At 43.6% G+C, this 17,246-nt stretch overlaps 1 protein-coding gene and 1 non-coding gene across 3 annotated transcripts in view; one reads left to right on the top strand and one right to left on the bottom strand.

Annotated features, from left to right (window-relative positions):
- MYO1E (myosin IE) overlaps positions 1-17,246 on the bottom strand; it is a 213,756-nt gene that overhangs the window by 33,232 nt on the left and 163,278 nt on the right. For both annotated transcript variants that reach the window (XM_030318066.2, XM_032593630.1), the window contains 4 exons: positions 14,182-14,326; positions 10,196-10,310; positions 9,820-9,989; positions 9,591-9,736 (listed from right to left, as the gene is read on the bottom strand). In XM_030318066.2, the coding sequence (XP_030173926.1) occupies positions 9,591-9,736; positions 9,820-9,989; positions 10,196-10,310; positions 14,182-14,326 (576 nt within the window). The remainder of the gene's footprint in view (positions 1-9,590; positions 9,737-9,819; positions 9,990-10,195; positions 10,311-14,181; positions 14,327-17,246) is intronic.
- Positions 3,306-3,412, top strand: LOC115517324. The gene has a single exon (XR_003969788.1). It is a non-coding gene; the product is annotated as a U6 spliceosomal RNA (small nuclear RNA).

Here is a 17,246-nt window from a genome sequence, read left to right as displayed (position 1 = left end):
TGGTGAGACCCTCCTCCAGAAGGTGTGAGTGGGCCAAAGCTGAAGTCCCTCAGAAGTGAGGGGCTGGGAAAAAGCCCTATTTGAGATAAAACTCAGGAGGCAGGTGCCACCTGGCAGCTTGGTTACAGACAGTGTAGAAGTGGGGAGTGGATGGAAGCCAGAGAAAAAGCAAGGGTGCTCGATTGCCAGTTGTGGAGACCACAGAGTTCAAATACTAGAGACTGGGTAGCAGGGTGATGCCATTTTCACCCCTCCCGCATACGCACATACATGCCTACAAGTGCCATCCACAGCAATCAACCCCAGTAAGCTAAGCAGTGCCATCTATGGAGGACATAGCTGTTACACTAAGCCCTGCCCAACTGGGCCAACAGCACTCTTGACAAACACAAGTCTCTCTGCCTGCTTAGTTCACGGACTATAAAGTGCTTCATAGCTTGACTTCTATGAGAAACCAGATGTAATTTCAATCATACTCCATTCTGTTCGCTGGTCCTTTTATTCAATTTTTTTTTTCTTTTCTTATTCTTGAATACAGAAAGAGAAAAAAAATCTACTTTTATTTTCCATTTTTATTAAAAAGACTTGTCAATTTTTCTACTAGTTTTTTTTTACTCTTTTATAAATTCTTAAAATTCTATTTTACTTTCATCATTTCAATCTATTCTGTTTTATTGTATTCATTTTTTCAAATTTTCAACGGTTTTCCTTTTTTTTCTTACCTTTCCCTTTTTTCTCTAATCTATCAAGCTTCTTTCAACAACCAGACCAAAACATACCTAGGATCTAGCATCCTTTATTTGATTTCTTTGTGTTGTTTTTAATTTTTAATTTTAATTTTTCTTACTTTATTAAATCCTTTTCTTCCTCAAAAATGACAAAACGACGGGGCGCCTGGGTGGCGCAGTCGGTTAAGCGTCCGACTTCAGCCAGGTCACGATCTCGCGGTCCGTGAGTTCGAGCCCCGCGTCGGGCTCTGGGCTGATGGCTCAGAGCCTGGAGCCTGTTTCCGATTCTGTGTCTCCCTCTCTCTCTGCCCCTCCCCCATTCATGCTTTGTCTGTGTCCCAAAAATAAATAAAAATGTTAAAAAAAAAAAATGACAAAACGAAGGAATTCACCCCAAAAGAAAGAACAGAAAGAAATGACAGCTGAGGACTTAATCACAGATACAAACAAGATGTCTGAATCAGAATTTAGAATCATGATAATAAGAATACTAGCTGGGGTTGAAAATACATCAGAATCCCTTTATGCGGAGATAAAAGAAGTAAAAGCTAGGGAGGATGAAATAAAAAATGCTGTAACTGAGCTGCTATCTCGAATGGATGCCACGGCAGCAAGAATGGGTGAGGCAGAGCAAACTTATGGAGAATACTGAAGCAGAAAAAAAGAGGGAAACTAAGGCAAAAGAGCACAAAATAAAAATTAGAGATCTCAGTGACTCATTAAAAAGGAATAACATAAGAATGATAGGGGTCCCAGAATATGAAGAGAGAAAAAAAGGGGTAGAAAATTTATGTGAACGAATCATAGCAGAAATCTTTCCTAACCTGGGGAAAGACACAGACATCGAAATCCAGGAAGCACAGAGGACTGCCATTACATTTAACAAAAACCAACCAGCAACAAGGCGTAACATAGTCAAATTCACAAAATACTCAGGCAAGGAAAGAATCATGAAAGCAGCAAGGGAAAAAAGTCCTTAACCTACAAGGGAAGACAGATCAGGTTTGCAGCAGACCTATCCACAGAAACTTGGCAGACCAGAAGGGAGTGGCAGGATATATTCAATGTGCTGAATCGGAAAAATATGCAGCCAAGAATTCTTCATCCAGCAAGGCTGTCATTCAAAATAGAAGAGATAAAAAGTTTCCCAGACAAACAAAAATTAAAGTAGTTCGTGACCACTAAACCAGCCCTGCAAGAAATTTTAAGGGGGACTCTCTGAAGGGAGAAGAGATGAAACAACAAAAACAAAAACAGAAACAAAAAGACCGAAAGCAACAAAGAACCAGAGAACACTACCAGAAATTCCAACTCTCCAATTTATTAGCAACATAATGGCAATAAATTCCTATCTTTCAGTACTCACTCTAAATGTCAATGGACTCAATGCTCCATTCAAAAGACATAGGGTAACAGAAGGGATAAGAAAACAAGATCCATCTATATGCTGTTTACAAGACACCCATTTTACACCTAAAGACACCCTCAGATTGAAAATAAGGGGATGGAGAACCATCTATCATGCTAATGGTCAACAAAAGAGAGCTGGAGTAGCAATATTTATATCAGATGATCTAGATTTTATTTTATTTTTTTTTAATTTTTTTCAACGTTTTTTATTTATTTTTTTTGGGACAGAGAGAAACAGAGCATGAACGGGGGAGGGGCAGAGAGAGAGGGAGACACAGAACCGGAAGTAGGCTCCAGGCTCCGAGCCATCAGCCCAGAGCCTGACGCAGGGCTCGAACTCACAGACCGCAAGATCGTGACCTGGCTGAAGTCGGACGCTTAACCGACTGCGCCACCCAGGCGCCCCTGATCTAGATTTTAAAATGGACTTAGGGGCGCCTGTGTGGCTCAGTCAGTTGGGCATCCAACTTCAGCTTAGGTCATGATCTCACAGTTCGTGGGTTCGAGCCCCACTTCGGGCTCCGTGCTAACAGCCCAGAGCGTGGGGCCTGCTTCATATTTTGTGTCTCCCTCTCTCTCTGCCCCTCCCTTGCTCTCTATCTCTCAAAAATAAATAAATGTTAAAAAAAATTTTGTTTTAAATAAAGACTATAACAAGAGATGAAGAAGGGCATTATATCATAATTAAGGGGTCTATCCATGAAGAAGACCTAACGATTGTAAACATTTATGCTCCAAATGTTGAGGAACCCAAATATATAAATCAATTAATCACAAACAAAAAGAAATTCATTGATAATAATACCATAATAGTAGGGAACTTCAACATCCCACTTACAACAACAGGCAGATCATCTAAACAGAAAATCAACATGGAAGCAATGGCTTTGAGTGACACATTGGACAGGATGGACTTAACAGATATATTCAGAACATTTTATCCTAAAGCAGAATACACATTCTTCTTCAGTGCCCATGGAACATTCTCCAGAACAGATCACATAGTGGGACACATATCAGCCCTCAGCAAGTACAAAAAGACTGAGATCATACTGTGCATATTTTCAGGCCACAACGCTATGAAACTCGCAATCAACCACAAGAGAAAATTTGGAAAGATAACAAATACTTGGGGACTAAAGAACATCCTACTAAAGAATGCATGGGGTACTCACTTCAGCAGCACATATACTAAAATTGCAATGATACAGAGAAGATTAGCATGGCCCCTGCACAAGGATGACACACAAATTCATGAAGTGTCCCATATTAAAAAAAAAAAAAAAAAAAAAAAAAAAGAATGGGCCAACCAAGAAATTAAAGAGAAAATTAAAAAGTACATGAGGGCAATGAAAATGATAACACCACAGCCCAAAACTTCTGGCATGCAGCAGAGGCAGTCATAAAAGTATATAGCAATGCCTTCCTAAAGAAGGAAGAAAGGCCTCAGATACACAACCTAACCTCACACCTCAAAGAGCTGGAAAAAGAACATCAAATAAAACCCCAAACCAGCAGAAGACAGGATAACAACGATTAGAGCAGAAATCAATGTGATCGAAACAAAAACACAAAAACACAAAAACAAAAACAAACAGACAAATAAAACAGCAGAACAGATCAATGAAACCAGCTGGTTCTTTCAAAGAATTAACAAAATTGATAAACCCCTAGCCAGTTTGATCAAAAACAAAAAAGAAAGGACCCAAATAAATAAAATCAAGAATGAAAGAGGAGAGATCACAACCAACACTGCCGAAATACAAACAATAAGAGAATATTATGAGCAATTATGTGCCAATAAAATGGGCAATCTGGAAGAAATGGACACATTCCTAGAAAAATATAAACTACCAAAAGCGAAACAGGAAGAAATATAAAATCTGAACAGACCCATAACCAGTAAAGAAATCAAAACTCTCCCAAAAAAACAAGAGTCTAGGGCTGGATGGCTTTCCAGGGGAATTCTACCAAACATTTAAAGAAGAGTTCACACCTATTCTCTTGAAGCTGTTCCAAAAAATAGAAATGGAAGGCAAACTTAAAAACTCTTTCTTTGAATCCAGCATTACCTTGATTCCAAAACCAGACAAAGACTACACTAAAAAGGAGAACTATAGATCAATTTCCCTGATGAACATGGATACAAAAATCTTCCACAAGATACTAGCCAACCAGATCCACGAATAATTCTTCTTCCACAAAGAATTATTCACCACAACCAAGTGGGATTTATAGCTGGGATCCAGGGCTGGTTCAATATCCACAAAACAATCAATGTGATGCATCACATCAATAAAACAAAGGACAAGAACCACATGATCCTCTCAATAGATGCAGAGAAAGCATTTGACAAAATAGAGCATCCTTTCTTAATAAAAACCATTAAGAAATTAGGGATAGAAGGATCATACCTCAAGATCATAAAAACCATATACGAAAGACCCACTGCTAATATCATCCTCAATGGGGAAAACCTGAGAGCTTTTCCCCCTAAGGTCAGGAACAAGAAAGGGATGTCCACTCTCACCACTGTTATTCAACATAGTATTGGAAGTCTTAGCCTCTGCAGTCAAACAACACAAAGGAATAAAAGGCATCCAGATTGGCCAGGAGGAGGTCAAACTTTCACTCTTTGCAGATGACATGATACTCTATATGGAAAACCCAAAAGATTCCACCAAAAAAACTGCTAGAACTGATCCATGAATTCAGCAAAGTGGCAGGATATAAAACCAATGCACAGGATCGGCTGTATTCCTATGCACCAATAATGAAGCAACAGAAAGAGAAATCAAGGAATCGATCCCATTTACAATTGCACCAAAAACCATAAAATACCTAGGAATAAATGTAACCAAAGAGGTGAAAAACCTATACACTGAAAACTACAGAAAACTTATGAGAGAAATTGAAGAAGACACACAGACAAAAAATGGACAAATATTCCATGCTCCTGGATAGGAAGAACAAATATTGTTAAAATGTTAATACTACCCAAAGCAATCTACATAGTCAATGCAGTACCTATCAAAATAACACCAGCATTCTTCACAGAGCTAGAACAAACAATCCTAAAATTTGTATGGAACCAGAAAAGACCTCGAATAGCCAAAGCAATCTTGAAAAAGAAAACAAAAGCAGGAGGCATCATAATCCCAGACTTCAAGCTATACTACAAAGCTGTAATCATCGAGACAGTACGGTACTGGCACAAGAACAGACACTCAGATCAATGGAACAGAATAGAGATCCCAGAAATGGACTCACAAGCGTATGGCCAACCAATCTTTGACAAAGCAGGAAAGAATATCCAATGGAATAAAGACAGTCTCTTCAGCAAGTGGTGCTGGAAAACTGGACAGCGACATGCAGAAAAATGAACCTGCACCACTTTCTTACCATACACGACAATAAACTCAAAATGGATGAAAAACCTAAACGTAAGACAGGAAGCCATCAAAATCCTCGAGGAGAAAGCAAGCAAAAACCTCTTTGATCTTGGCTGCAGCAACTTCTTACTCAACACATTTCTGGAGGCAAGGGAAACAAAAGCAAAAATGAACTATGGGACCTCATCAAAATAAAAAGCTTCTGCACAGCGAAGGAAACAATCAGCAAAACTAAAAGGCAACCGACAGAGTGGGAGAAGATATTTGCAAACAACATATCAGATAAAGGGTTAGTATCCAAAATCTATAGAGAACTTATAAAACTCAACACCCAAAAAACAAATAATCCAGTGACAAAATGGACAAAAGACACGAACAGATATTTCTCCAAGAAGACATCCAGATGGTGAACAGACACATGAAAAAATGCTCAACATCACTCACCATCAGGGAAATACAAATCAAAACCACAATGAGATACCACCTCACACCTGTCAGGATGGCTAACAGTAACAACTCAGGCAACAACAGATGTTGGTGAGGATGCGGAGAAAGAGGATCTCTTTTGCACTGCTGATGGGAATGCAAACTGGTGTAGCCACTGTGGAAAACAGTATGAAGGTTCCTCGAAAAATTAAAAATAGAACTACCCTACAACCCAGCAATTGCACTAGGAGGTATTTATACAAGGGATATAGGTATGTTGTTTCAAAGGGGCACATGCACCCCAATGTTTACAGCAGCACTACTGACAACAAAGTATGGAAAGAGTCCAAATGTCCATCGACAGAGGAATGGCTAAGGAAGATGTGGTATGTATATACGATCGAGTATTACTTGACAATGACAAATAATGAAATCTTGCCATTTGCAACTACATGGATGGAACTAGAGTGTATTATGCTAAGCGAAATTAGTCAGAGAAAAGATAATCATACAACTTCACTCATATGAGGACTTTAAGATACAAAACAGATAAACCTAAAGGAAGGGAAGCAAAAATAATATAAAAACAGGGAGGGGGACAAAACATAAAAGACTTAAATACAGAGAACAAACAGAGGGTTGCTGGGTGGGTTGTGGGAGGGGGGATAGTCTAAATGGGCAAGGGGCATTAAGGAATCTACTCCTGAATCACTGTTGCACCATATGCTAACTAACTTCAATATAAATTAAACAACAAATAAATTTAAAAAAAATAAAAACCTTATCAGACAGAGCCCCAATTATGAGATTTGATGGTACCAATCTCATTACCTACAATGGGAAAGCAAAGAACACAGGCTCTTACACCTGAGCTATTGGGACTGGCCTATATGTTTTTCTTTAGCTTAAATTTTCTTTCCTAGTCTTTAAAAATTTTTTTTAATGTTTTTTAATTTTTGAGAGAGAGAGAGAGACAGATGGTGAGCAGGGGAGGGTCAGAGAGAGAGGGAGACACAGAATCCAAAGAAGGCTTCAGGCTCTGAGCTGTCAGCACAGAGCACGATGAGGGGCTTGAACCCATGAACCCTAAGATCATGACTTGAGCCAAAGTCAGATGCTTAACTGACTGAGCCACCCAGGCACCCCTAAAATTTTCTTTTAAGATTTTATTTTTAAGTAGCCTCTACATCCAACATGGGGCTTGAACTCATGACCCGGAGATCAAGAGTCCCATGCTCTACCAACTGAGCCCGCCAGGAGTCCCAGACAAAGCCTCTTTAGACCAAAATAACACAATACCGAGATCACACCTAAGGAGATGAACACTAAATCCTTCATATCAAATATTTGGTCATGCTCTCATTTCCCAAACTGTTGCATGGTTGTTTTCACATGGTTGGTTGGTTTGCTTGGGAGCTACGAGCCCATTTTGCTTTCCCGGTGGTTATAAGAGTTAGAGGTGGTCCAGAAGACCAAGTTTATGGGCACGGTGATGGTCTTAACTAGAAGAAACCATGGGGCAGTCACTGCAGCCAGAGTCAAGCACTAAGCCTCACAGTGTTCAGCACACATACACACAATACAACTTTTTCCCTGAAGTGCAAGACGTCTGTTAAAATCCTTCTCTATACCAGTGTTGAAATATTTTGAGAACACACACACACACACACACACACACACGTCTGGTGGTCTGGTACCACAATCCATTTCTACCCTGGTTTTGATTCTGCACATACCATCACCCATGTGGTGGCATTCCTCACTCAGATTACTGGCCTAACCCGGTAGTTGAAGGAAATGAGGGAACAGTATGAATCTCGGTGAGGGTGAGGCTCAGTGACTGCAACATGCACAGATCACAAGTTACAATGACTCAGACTCTTTTCTCTCCCCGGAGCCAGAACAACTTTTGGGCTAAGCACCTCATTTCATTACATCCTCTGACAAGGAAAGGCCATAAGGGAGCACATGTCCAGACCATGAGGAAGCAGCAGCAGAAGTTGGTTTTAGCATGAGACACTGCAGCCCCAGAGGCTGTGAGACAAGACAAGACAGAAGGAAAACATTTGAGGGGGGATATCCCACACCTTGATAAACCTCAAGGCCTAGACAAAAAGGATGGTGTCAAAGTGCCTTATATAAATGGAGACATATGATTATTTATGATCAAGCACCGCCTGAGTGGTCTGAAGGCTGAAGACACAGGTCTGGCAATAACAACAGGAAGAATAATAATCACTCTCAGAGTAACGAGCACATGTGCCCGGAGCTATGATTCCCTGGCATTTAGCCACTGCCCCTGTCAAGAGAAAACAGCAGGTTTAGGCGAACCCTGCTTAGCCCAGGGGTGGCTTTTCCCCATGCAAGGAAAAAAAGAAGCTTCCTGTTGGGTTCCTTGGAACAACAAGGGCAGCCTCAGCACCCAGCTCGCCAGGAAGTGTGGCCGGCAGGCTGCCCAGCTCAGGCTGTGGCCCAGCTGGTGAGATGAATGCTCAGGAAGATCTTCTGGAAACCGGACAGTGCCTGGAACTCTTGCTTGAAATCCACGGCACTGAGACCCACCTGAGGTGGGGTTTGCCAGAAAGGCTGCTGATGGACTCCTCTGCTTACAAGTTTCCCCCACATCCTGAGCTGCGATGTTTTAAACCCTTGACCTCACAGCACCACCTGGCCCTTTATCAGGAAAACTGGGAACAGAGAGAATCAGAAACCACCGTGACACAGGCAAGAATGGACACAACTTGAAATCTGTTTTGGATTATCACACTGGAGCCAGGATTCCAGCCTGGTAGATAGGATGCCTGAGCACACAAAACCCCGGCTTTTTCCTGAGAGCAGCCGTTTTGTCCTCCGTGTGGAGTAGGAATTTAGAGGTATCCCGATTCCAGGAAGACATGTTCATAGACCACCAGGACATCATGACTGTCAATGCAATGGCAGCCCGTAGCCTTGCCCCCACAGAAGCAGCGGTCTCCTCAGAAGGGCCCAGGGATGCCACTCAAGGGGGAAGCCACTGAGCTCAAAGGGGCCTTTCTCCCTCTTTTCTTAGCTTTCTGTGACTGGGAGGATTTCCTCTCATCAGAGGGAACTTGGGGAATTCTGACCAGGGCAGGATTTAAAACAAGTCTCCTTACACGTACAAGCCCCTCTGCCAAAAGAAAGCTGGGGCCTCTGCCTGTGAACTTGGGAGTTGAAGGGGGCATTGAGCAATGACTCCAGGCTGCCTGGGCCTTTGCTGGTGAAATGGGTCAGGTCTTCGAGGCGGGTGAGGTGGGCTTCAGGATGGGACTCTGGTCCCTTGGCCCCACTTCAGTAAAAGCATTTATACTCTGTTTTGGATACCAGGTTTTACATTTTGTGGGATACCTGGATACCAGGTCTTACATTTTGTGGGAAGAAAGGATCTGGGTTCCCCTTGACTAGTGGAGCTGACCAGAAGGCCACTTCTTGGAATCTCATTCCTGAGACCAATGAAGGTCGGGTCTTCTCAGGGAAGAAGAGGAAACTCAGTTCTCTTCACCAGGATTTTGACAACGGGGGCGCCCGGCCAGGCCTTTCTCCCGGCTGTTTGGAACGGCGGAGAGGCAAAGATGAGGAGGACCAGGCAGCCTCGCCTCACACCCTCGCCGCTCACCTGAGGGACACGGACAAGATTCTCTCCATCTCAATTCTCCGCTTCAGCACTTCCTTCACCAGGCCTTTGTCCGGGCCCTGTTTCACTTTCTCTCGTCCGATTAAGTATAAGCACTTTGGAGTAAGAAGCAAGTCTCGCTTTACACCCTGTAAGGAGAGGTGCTTTAAGAAGGTGGGCGGACATGTCAAAACGGCCACTTTCCCCACAATGGGCAGCGGTCAGTGTGTACCTTGAACCTTCTGTCATACTTGGTCACTGTGTCTGCAAAGTCGATCTTCTCCCTCTTGCCCACAAACTGCTGGAGTTCCGGGTGTTCGTCCATCCCGATGTAATCCCCGATGAAGTTCCTGTTAATACTGTTTCTCCTTCTCTCCTTCTTGTTCAACAGGAGGTCTGAGGCTGCAGTTCCCCAAAGGCCAGAGAAGAGGGAAGGGCCAGGGCCCCAGAAGGAGGAGGAATATCGTGTGGAAATACACAGAGAAACTCAAAATGAATGCAAGATTTTAACATGTGACATTATAGGCAAAGGAAAGCGAACTTGTAACTTTGAGCTCAAAATTATTCTGGAGCTTTGTTAAATGCATGAAACAAAATGACTAGAATACCTTCTTCTCTCATTTGGACGTATTTCTTCCGGGCCACAAATTTCCTCCATGATTTCTGTATCACTCGAGCATATCCATCATACTTTCTCTCTCTCATTTCTTCTAGAAGAAATAGCTGTGAATGTACAGAGGGAAATGTGAGCTAATTCATAAGACCTCAGCATCACTTTTTTGGGGGGGGACACCCAGTTTAGTCAAGGACATAACATGGGGAGCAGTTTCTCTGACTCATGAACAAAAGTGAAAAAATGATTACTAGGGCATATTGTTTATAATTACAATAATGTCTTTAAATATTTTTTTGAGTTTATTTATTTTGAGGGGGTGGAGGGGCAGAGAGGGGGAGGGAGAGAAAGAGAGAGAGAGGGGGAGAGAGAGAGGGGGGGAGAGAGAGAGAGAGGGAGAGAGGGAGAGAGGGAGAGAGGGAGAGAGAGAGAGAGAGAGAGAGAGAGAAAGGGAGAAAGGGAGAAAGGGAGAAAGGGAGAAAGGGAGAAAGGGAGAAAGGGAGAAAGGGAGAGGGGGAGGGAGAGAAAGAATGAATCCCAAGCAGGCTCCATGCTGTTAGCCCAGAATCTGATTCAGGGCTGGAACCCACAAACCATGACCTGAGCCGAAATCAAGAGGTGGAGGCTTAACCCAGATGGCCCTGTAATCACTATAACATCTTTATCTCTCTCTGTTTTCTTCATTTAACCGAACACATAACAGAAAACAGCTGTATCTGGTTGTTAGTCGGGCCTTGATAATGTATGCTCTGCCTTGCCCATAATCATAATCTCTGCGAATCAAATGGGTGGTTCCACGTTCATCCCCTAGTTTTCTGCCTTGATCCAAAGGGGATGCTAGATGCTAGATGAAATGAACTGGAGGAAGCCACCGTTTAGTGCTGCACGCAGCCTCTTCACAGAGTTTCCAGCTCTTGCAGGAGCAGACCTTGTGCTGCTGTGGAAGAGGGCTGCCTGATTTTCAGGTCCACGAAAGTGTAGACTTTTGGCTGCACAGATTCTCCAAGGAGTCATTGGGCCAGAGGGTTATAACCAGTGCAACTGGAGCTGGACATAAGATGTATAGTCGGGACATGACTTCACCTAGAGGAACTGGGACTGTTCTGTGTAAGGACCCAGGTCTTGAGACTCAGGCCCCTTTAACAACCCTGACTGCTGCACCCTACTCAAGGAAGCTCTGGAATAACGAAGATAATAGCAAATAGCTGTAATGTACCGAGAGCCCACTATGGGTCAGGTATCATTCTAGATCGACATTCTAGAATACATTATTTCATTCAACTCAGCAGCAACCACACAGGCCACACAGGTCCATCATCTCCATTGCACACAGGAGAAAATTGGAACTAAGACTGGGTGGGAATGGAAAGTGACCCAAGGTCTTTCAGGCCTTGCCAGGCTCTTCCTCACTTTGGCATATAAGTCTGTCTCTGTAAATCTGCATGCGGTCAACTCATGAAATGGTGGGGAACTTTCTCGCTCACCTTGGCAGTGGTTTTCATGACTCTCTAGGAAACAAAAGAAAATGTACCAATGAAAACAAGTAAAGCTGATGAAAAGTCACTGCGAAAATGTTCCAGAAGTAAATAGGAGAATTTGAAGGCAGCCAGGCTCGATTTGGTGCCTCTGTTTATCTGGATCTATCCTCAGGAGCCACATCCGTCCCTTCCTGTCACTAAACTGCTTCTCACAGCCCTAGCTGTGCAAAAACAACATCTCAAACTCAGAAGGGAAGGGGCCGCTTCATTCCTCAGCTGTCACTGCCACGTACAACAGGGACGGGGAGCATATTTCTGAAAACAAGAGGAATACGTGGTTTAACATTTGGACAGAATGTTTAAAATCTGAGCCCTGTGGTTGCCTCTTTGAAGAATATTCGTTGGTCTTTCTTATCTTGGTGTGTTGGGTTTCTGAGTAAGCCTTGTTTTCTTTCGTTCCCAGAACTATTTTGGGAGTGTCACAGAGAATGCACTTGTGACTCAGAAAGGAGGAGGCAACCAATTCCCAACCTCCTATAGATGATATCAAACATTAGCTGGGTTTTAGGTTTTTTCCAAAAGCCATGGAGGTTAGAAATCAGGGAGCTTCAAGAAAAAAAGGAAGAGAGAGAGAGAGAGAGAGAGAGAGAGAGAGAGCTCCCCCCACCGCAAACCCCCAAATCATGTACACATGTACCAAACAAATGGAAACCAAACCCTTTGGTGTCTGATGGGGGTTCTTTAGGCAAATGGGTTATTTCGTACATTCAGCACATCTACGCTAAGTGTCAAGGCAAAATCACAAGGCAGATTCTTAAAAACCAGCTTTTGTAGAAGTATTCACAACGTCAGGACTAGACGTGGATGGCTGAGTGATGGGGGAGGGGAGAGAGTAGTGAAGGTGCGTGTGCGGTGTGTGCCTGTGTGTAAAAAGATGGGGAAAAGGAGAATCGAGTGACGGCAATAAAGCATTCAGGAGGAAGACAAAGAAAAGAAAACCCAAAATAAACCTTGATTTTGCAAGTAAAACTCCACAGCTCAACTAAATCAGAAAAAAAAAAGGTACAAAAAATGTTGAAGCTGTCCTTATTATATGTGGAAATTTAGCAAGACAAAAAAGTAAAAGCGGGTACAAAGCAACAGAGGAGTTCTGCATTGTACTGATAAATCACTCCATCCCATTTTAGAAAGAACAGGAACTGCTCTGTGGGTTGCTTAATGGTGTATGACACAACATTTTCATTTTATATTTGGAAATGACATTGCTGTGAAACTACAAATAACTCAAAAGTGGAAAATGCTACCACAAACTTTTCATAAACGGGTTCTATTGATGTGTGCCACTGATTTATTTAATAATTTTTATAGCTCTTAAAGCCATTCAGTCCCAGCCATTAACCATTTCTGAGTCTCCGTCTGATCCTCTGAGGCAGAACAGCAGCTGTGGGGCCCATTCTAGAGGACGGAACTCACTGCAAAACCGGGGTTTGTCTAAAGTCAAGTGTTTCCGCGGTCACCAACACTGCCGGTTCGCATGGTATTTCCCCTGGATCTGATGACTAATTTTGTCAAGTTCACCAGAGACTCTTGACATGGAGTCTTGTGATTGGCAAAGGAATCTCAGGAAATGATGATATCCAACCCTGGTTAGTTCCAGCAGCTTCTCCATCTTAAAAAGTAATGTCTTCATTCCATAGTCCCAGAGCTACCTGGGCAGAAGAACTGAGGGGTTCTGCTATAAGGAATCCAACATAGGAACTGGGAACTTCCTATAGACATTCATGAGGCTCACAGTGACCACCTCCCCATCAGGAATTATTAATTAATCTGTGGAGATCTAGTAAGTTTGCTAATTGTAGAACTTATTTTTGAGCTCCTTATTGGTAAAAATTTGTGTTCTATTAACCCAGAGATTTCTCCTCTTCCCTATTCAGCTCCTCAAAGTTCTTTCCAAGCTCCCTCACGGTCTTCAAGATCTAGTCCTAAGACTGCCCACCCCAGAGCTCTGTTCCACCTTCAAGGAGGAAATCTGTGTGTGTAAATGACCTGTTTGGTGTCACCCAGGTGGAGGATGTTAAGTTTACCCAAGCCTCCTTAGTCGGACAAAGAAGTCCCTTTTCGCTGAGACTCTACTGGATACTAGAAGTAACTGGTGGGCACCTGCTGTGAGCCACTTTCTGTACAAGGCTCTGAGTACACAAACATACCAAAGGGGCAAGAGTCCCTGACCTTGAGGAGATGGCCATCTAGCATGGGAGAGAGACAGTAAGAAAAGGAACAAGATGACGACATCTTTTTATACATGCTGAGCTCTCTGAAGGCTCTGCAGAGCAAGGGTATGGGGAATGACCTACACTTACATTGGGAGCAGGGGAGAGGACACCGAAGGCATAAACCAAAGAGTGAGAAAATGAAGGCAGCACGTGTGAGAAGGGGCAGCAGAAGCGCTGCGGGAAGGGATGGGGGGCACTGAGGGCATGACGGAGGGCAGCGGCATACTCACAGACTCGGGGGCTTTGATGAACACTTTGCTCCTCCCGAGCTGGAACTGGTCACTGTCCATGTTGACGGACTGCAACAAGTGGAGGACACCTTGTTTTTCGTCCCCTCTCCACGAGGGCCAGGTGGCTTTGGTCAGAATGGCATACCTGTGAGGACAATTGAGAAGAGAAGGCTCAGCCTCAAAGTGGACTGCCCACCAAAGACAGCCACTGCTGTGTTTCTTGGTGATCCATTCACCTCTGCTCTCGGCTTGGGGATGGATCTCAACAGCTGAAAAATCCGCTGGGTCTGTTATTCCCATTCTGGAGCATCCATCCTACCCACTCCCTATCTATTTCCATGTTAACACCCTGGGGAAAATCTGCTTTTCCTTTCTACTACTGCCTAAAAATAGCACTGCTGAAGGTCGCCAGTGACAATCTTCGGACAAAATCAAACGTTTTTTCCTCGATGGTGATCTCCCCTGATTTCTTTGGTGTGCTTAATGGTTAATGCAAAGAGTTTTATAAAGCCCCCTGTAAGCAGCAGTTATTACTAAGTATCAACATTCATCTAGAGTCAAGAGGCCCTGGTGTTTGGTCCTTGGCTATTCTCTCTACTTTCTCTTCTGCTCACTATGTCCCTGGGAGGATGGCTTCTTCATGCACACTAAACTCTATCCCTCCACAGAGTCTTGCCCATGCTGTTCCCTTTACTGGGTGTCCCGATTTGGGAACGCCTCACGTGGCTGGCTTCCGTGGCGCTGTCCCTCAGTGACACTTGCAGAGGGGCCTTTATAGACTACCCAAGCCAGAATAGCACCACTGTTATTTTCTCATAGAAAATAGTATTTTCCCTTTAGAGTATATATCATAATTGGTAATTATTTTCATGTTTGTACTTATTTTACTTCTGCCCCCTCTGTGAGGACAAGAGCTCCATGAGGGGAAGCCACACCCGAGCAGGTGACCGTGCACATCCAGCAGCTCACACAAAGCCTGGGGCTCGGCAGCAACAAGGAACAGTAGGTGGCTAACATCTACGGGGTGCTCTCCCTGCATCAAGTGCTGTTCTTGGGGTATTAGGTGCATGGTCTCATTTTATTCTTCCAGCCACCTGATCCGGTTGGTCTTTCCGTTTTACAGAGGAGGAAACAGGCAAGTAGAGACTCACCTAAGGCTACTTAGCTAGTAACTCTCAGAGCTGAGATTTGAACCCCCATCTGTTTGTTTAATCACAATACTACATATAAGCCACGGATTGGCTTATGTGTAAATATCTTTTTTAAAGGTCATACAGTCTACTACACGTTTAGGTTACAAACGTTGTAATTCTGTAAGAGGCTGACATAACAGAGACAGAAGCACACTACATGATGTCAAATACAGAAAGTCTCAAAGACTTAACACGGAGGGAAGGGAGGGAGGGAAGGAGGAGAAACCAGAGAGGAGTGCAGGAGAGAAGTTGGAGCGCATGGCCTATGCGAAGGCACATCTAGACACAGCAGTGAAGGGGCTCCAGGTCTCTAGAGAAGCCAGGTCCTCCTTTGCTCCCAGAAGCTACTACCAGGATTAGACAGACTTATGGCATCTAAGGGAGAAGGGAATCTTAACAAGAAGAGCGGCCATGCTTTCAGGATCCAGAGCTTGCTAAGAAGACAAAAGCCGGTATTACCCTTAGGGTCCGCTGGTTGGGACTAAGATGATTCTAGGCAGCCTCTCTCCTCCTCCCAAATACCCATATTTTGCTTGATAATGTCTTAAATGTCTTGGAGAAGCCAATTCTTCTACTCCCTAGTTAGAGATAAAAAGCTTAAAAATGAGGGGCACCTGGGTGGCTCAGGCAGTGGCGCATCCAACTTTGGCTCAACTTCATGAGTTCGAGCCCCGTGTGGGGCTCTGCTCTGTCAGCGCGGAACCCGCTTTGGATCCTCTGTCCTCCTCTCTCTCAAAAAATAAATAAACGTTAAAAAAAACATATTTTTATAATGTTTAGAAAAAGCTTAAAAGCGAAAATACCTAGTTGAAGCCACACATCTGCCTGAATTTATTTCATATGTGGCATAATAAAATCAAACAAACGAAGCCACATATAAATGACTGACAGCAGAACCTTTCTAGATGCCACTGGGGGGCTTGGTGAACAAGTAGCAATGTGCTGGCAATCTAAATGGATGAGGGAGAAAAATTCATGCCGGCTACGGGTGATAAAGAAAAAACTAGGACTCTGACGTGACAAGTCTTCAAGAGTTCAGGCCTGGCTTAATCTAATCAAAATTTGAAAGGAAACAGTCTGTATTGTGCAAACACAAACAGGTAGCTCTTCACACACACACACACCCCCACCCCCATTAAAATAATGCTACATGTCTCATTTGATTTTTTTTATAGTAAGCAATTTGTTTTCCAGAGACTTTCTCTCCCTTTTCCTGACAAGGCTTCTAACAGTTTGAGTCTGGGCAAGACATGGGGTTTGAGTGGCATCTCCGGGCCCTCTGATCATGGACCATGGCAGTGGGCCCCCAGCTTTCCTGAAGGCTGATGTGCCCTCCTCACTTCCTTTTGTCTTCATTGGAGACACCAGGGCATAATTCTAAATTTTTTTTTATGTTTATTTTTGACAGAACACAAGGGGGGTGGGAGGGGCAAACAGAGAGGGAGACACAGGATCCGAAGCAGGCTCCAGGATATGAGCCATCAGCACAGATCCTAACGTGGGGCTTGAATCCACAGACCATGAGATCATGACCTAAGCTGAAGTCTGTCGACCAGGGCCTAATTCTAGTATAAGGCTCTCCCACTCCCAGGTCACTGTCTTCCTCCATGATATGTTGCTGGGAACAGGGTGCACAGGGCAATGCCTAACTGGTGCCTGTGAGAATTTTGGAGACGTGAGGATCATGCCTTACATTCCTTTCATCACGTATTTTTAGTTTAAGACCCAACTATGCCAGTATTTCATCTCAAGCCTGTGCACTGGTTGTTCTCTTCACCTCTGACTGGTGGGCTCCTTATTACCTCTCAGATGACCAACTGATGTTTCCTCCTCAAAGGAAATGCAGCCCAGACCCCACTGACCTCTAGCTGC

Source organism: Lynx canadensis, chromosome B3 (genome assembly GCF_007474595.2).
Source record: "Lynx canadensis isolate LIC74 chromosome B3, mLynCan4.pri.v2, whole genome shotgun sequence".
Lineage (NCBI taxonomy): Eukaryota > Metazoa > Chordata > Mammalia > Carnivora > Felidae > Lynx > Lynx canadensis.
This window is presented reverse-complemented; position numbering and strand designations above follow the sequence as displayed.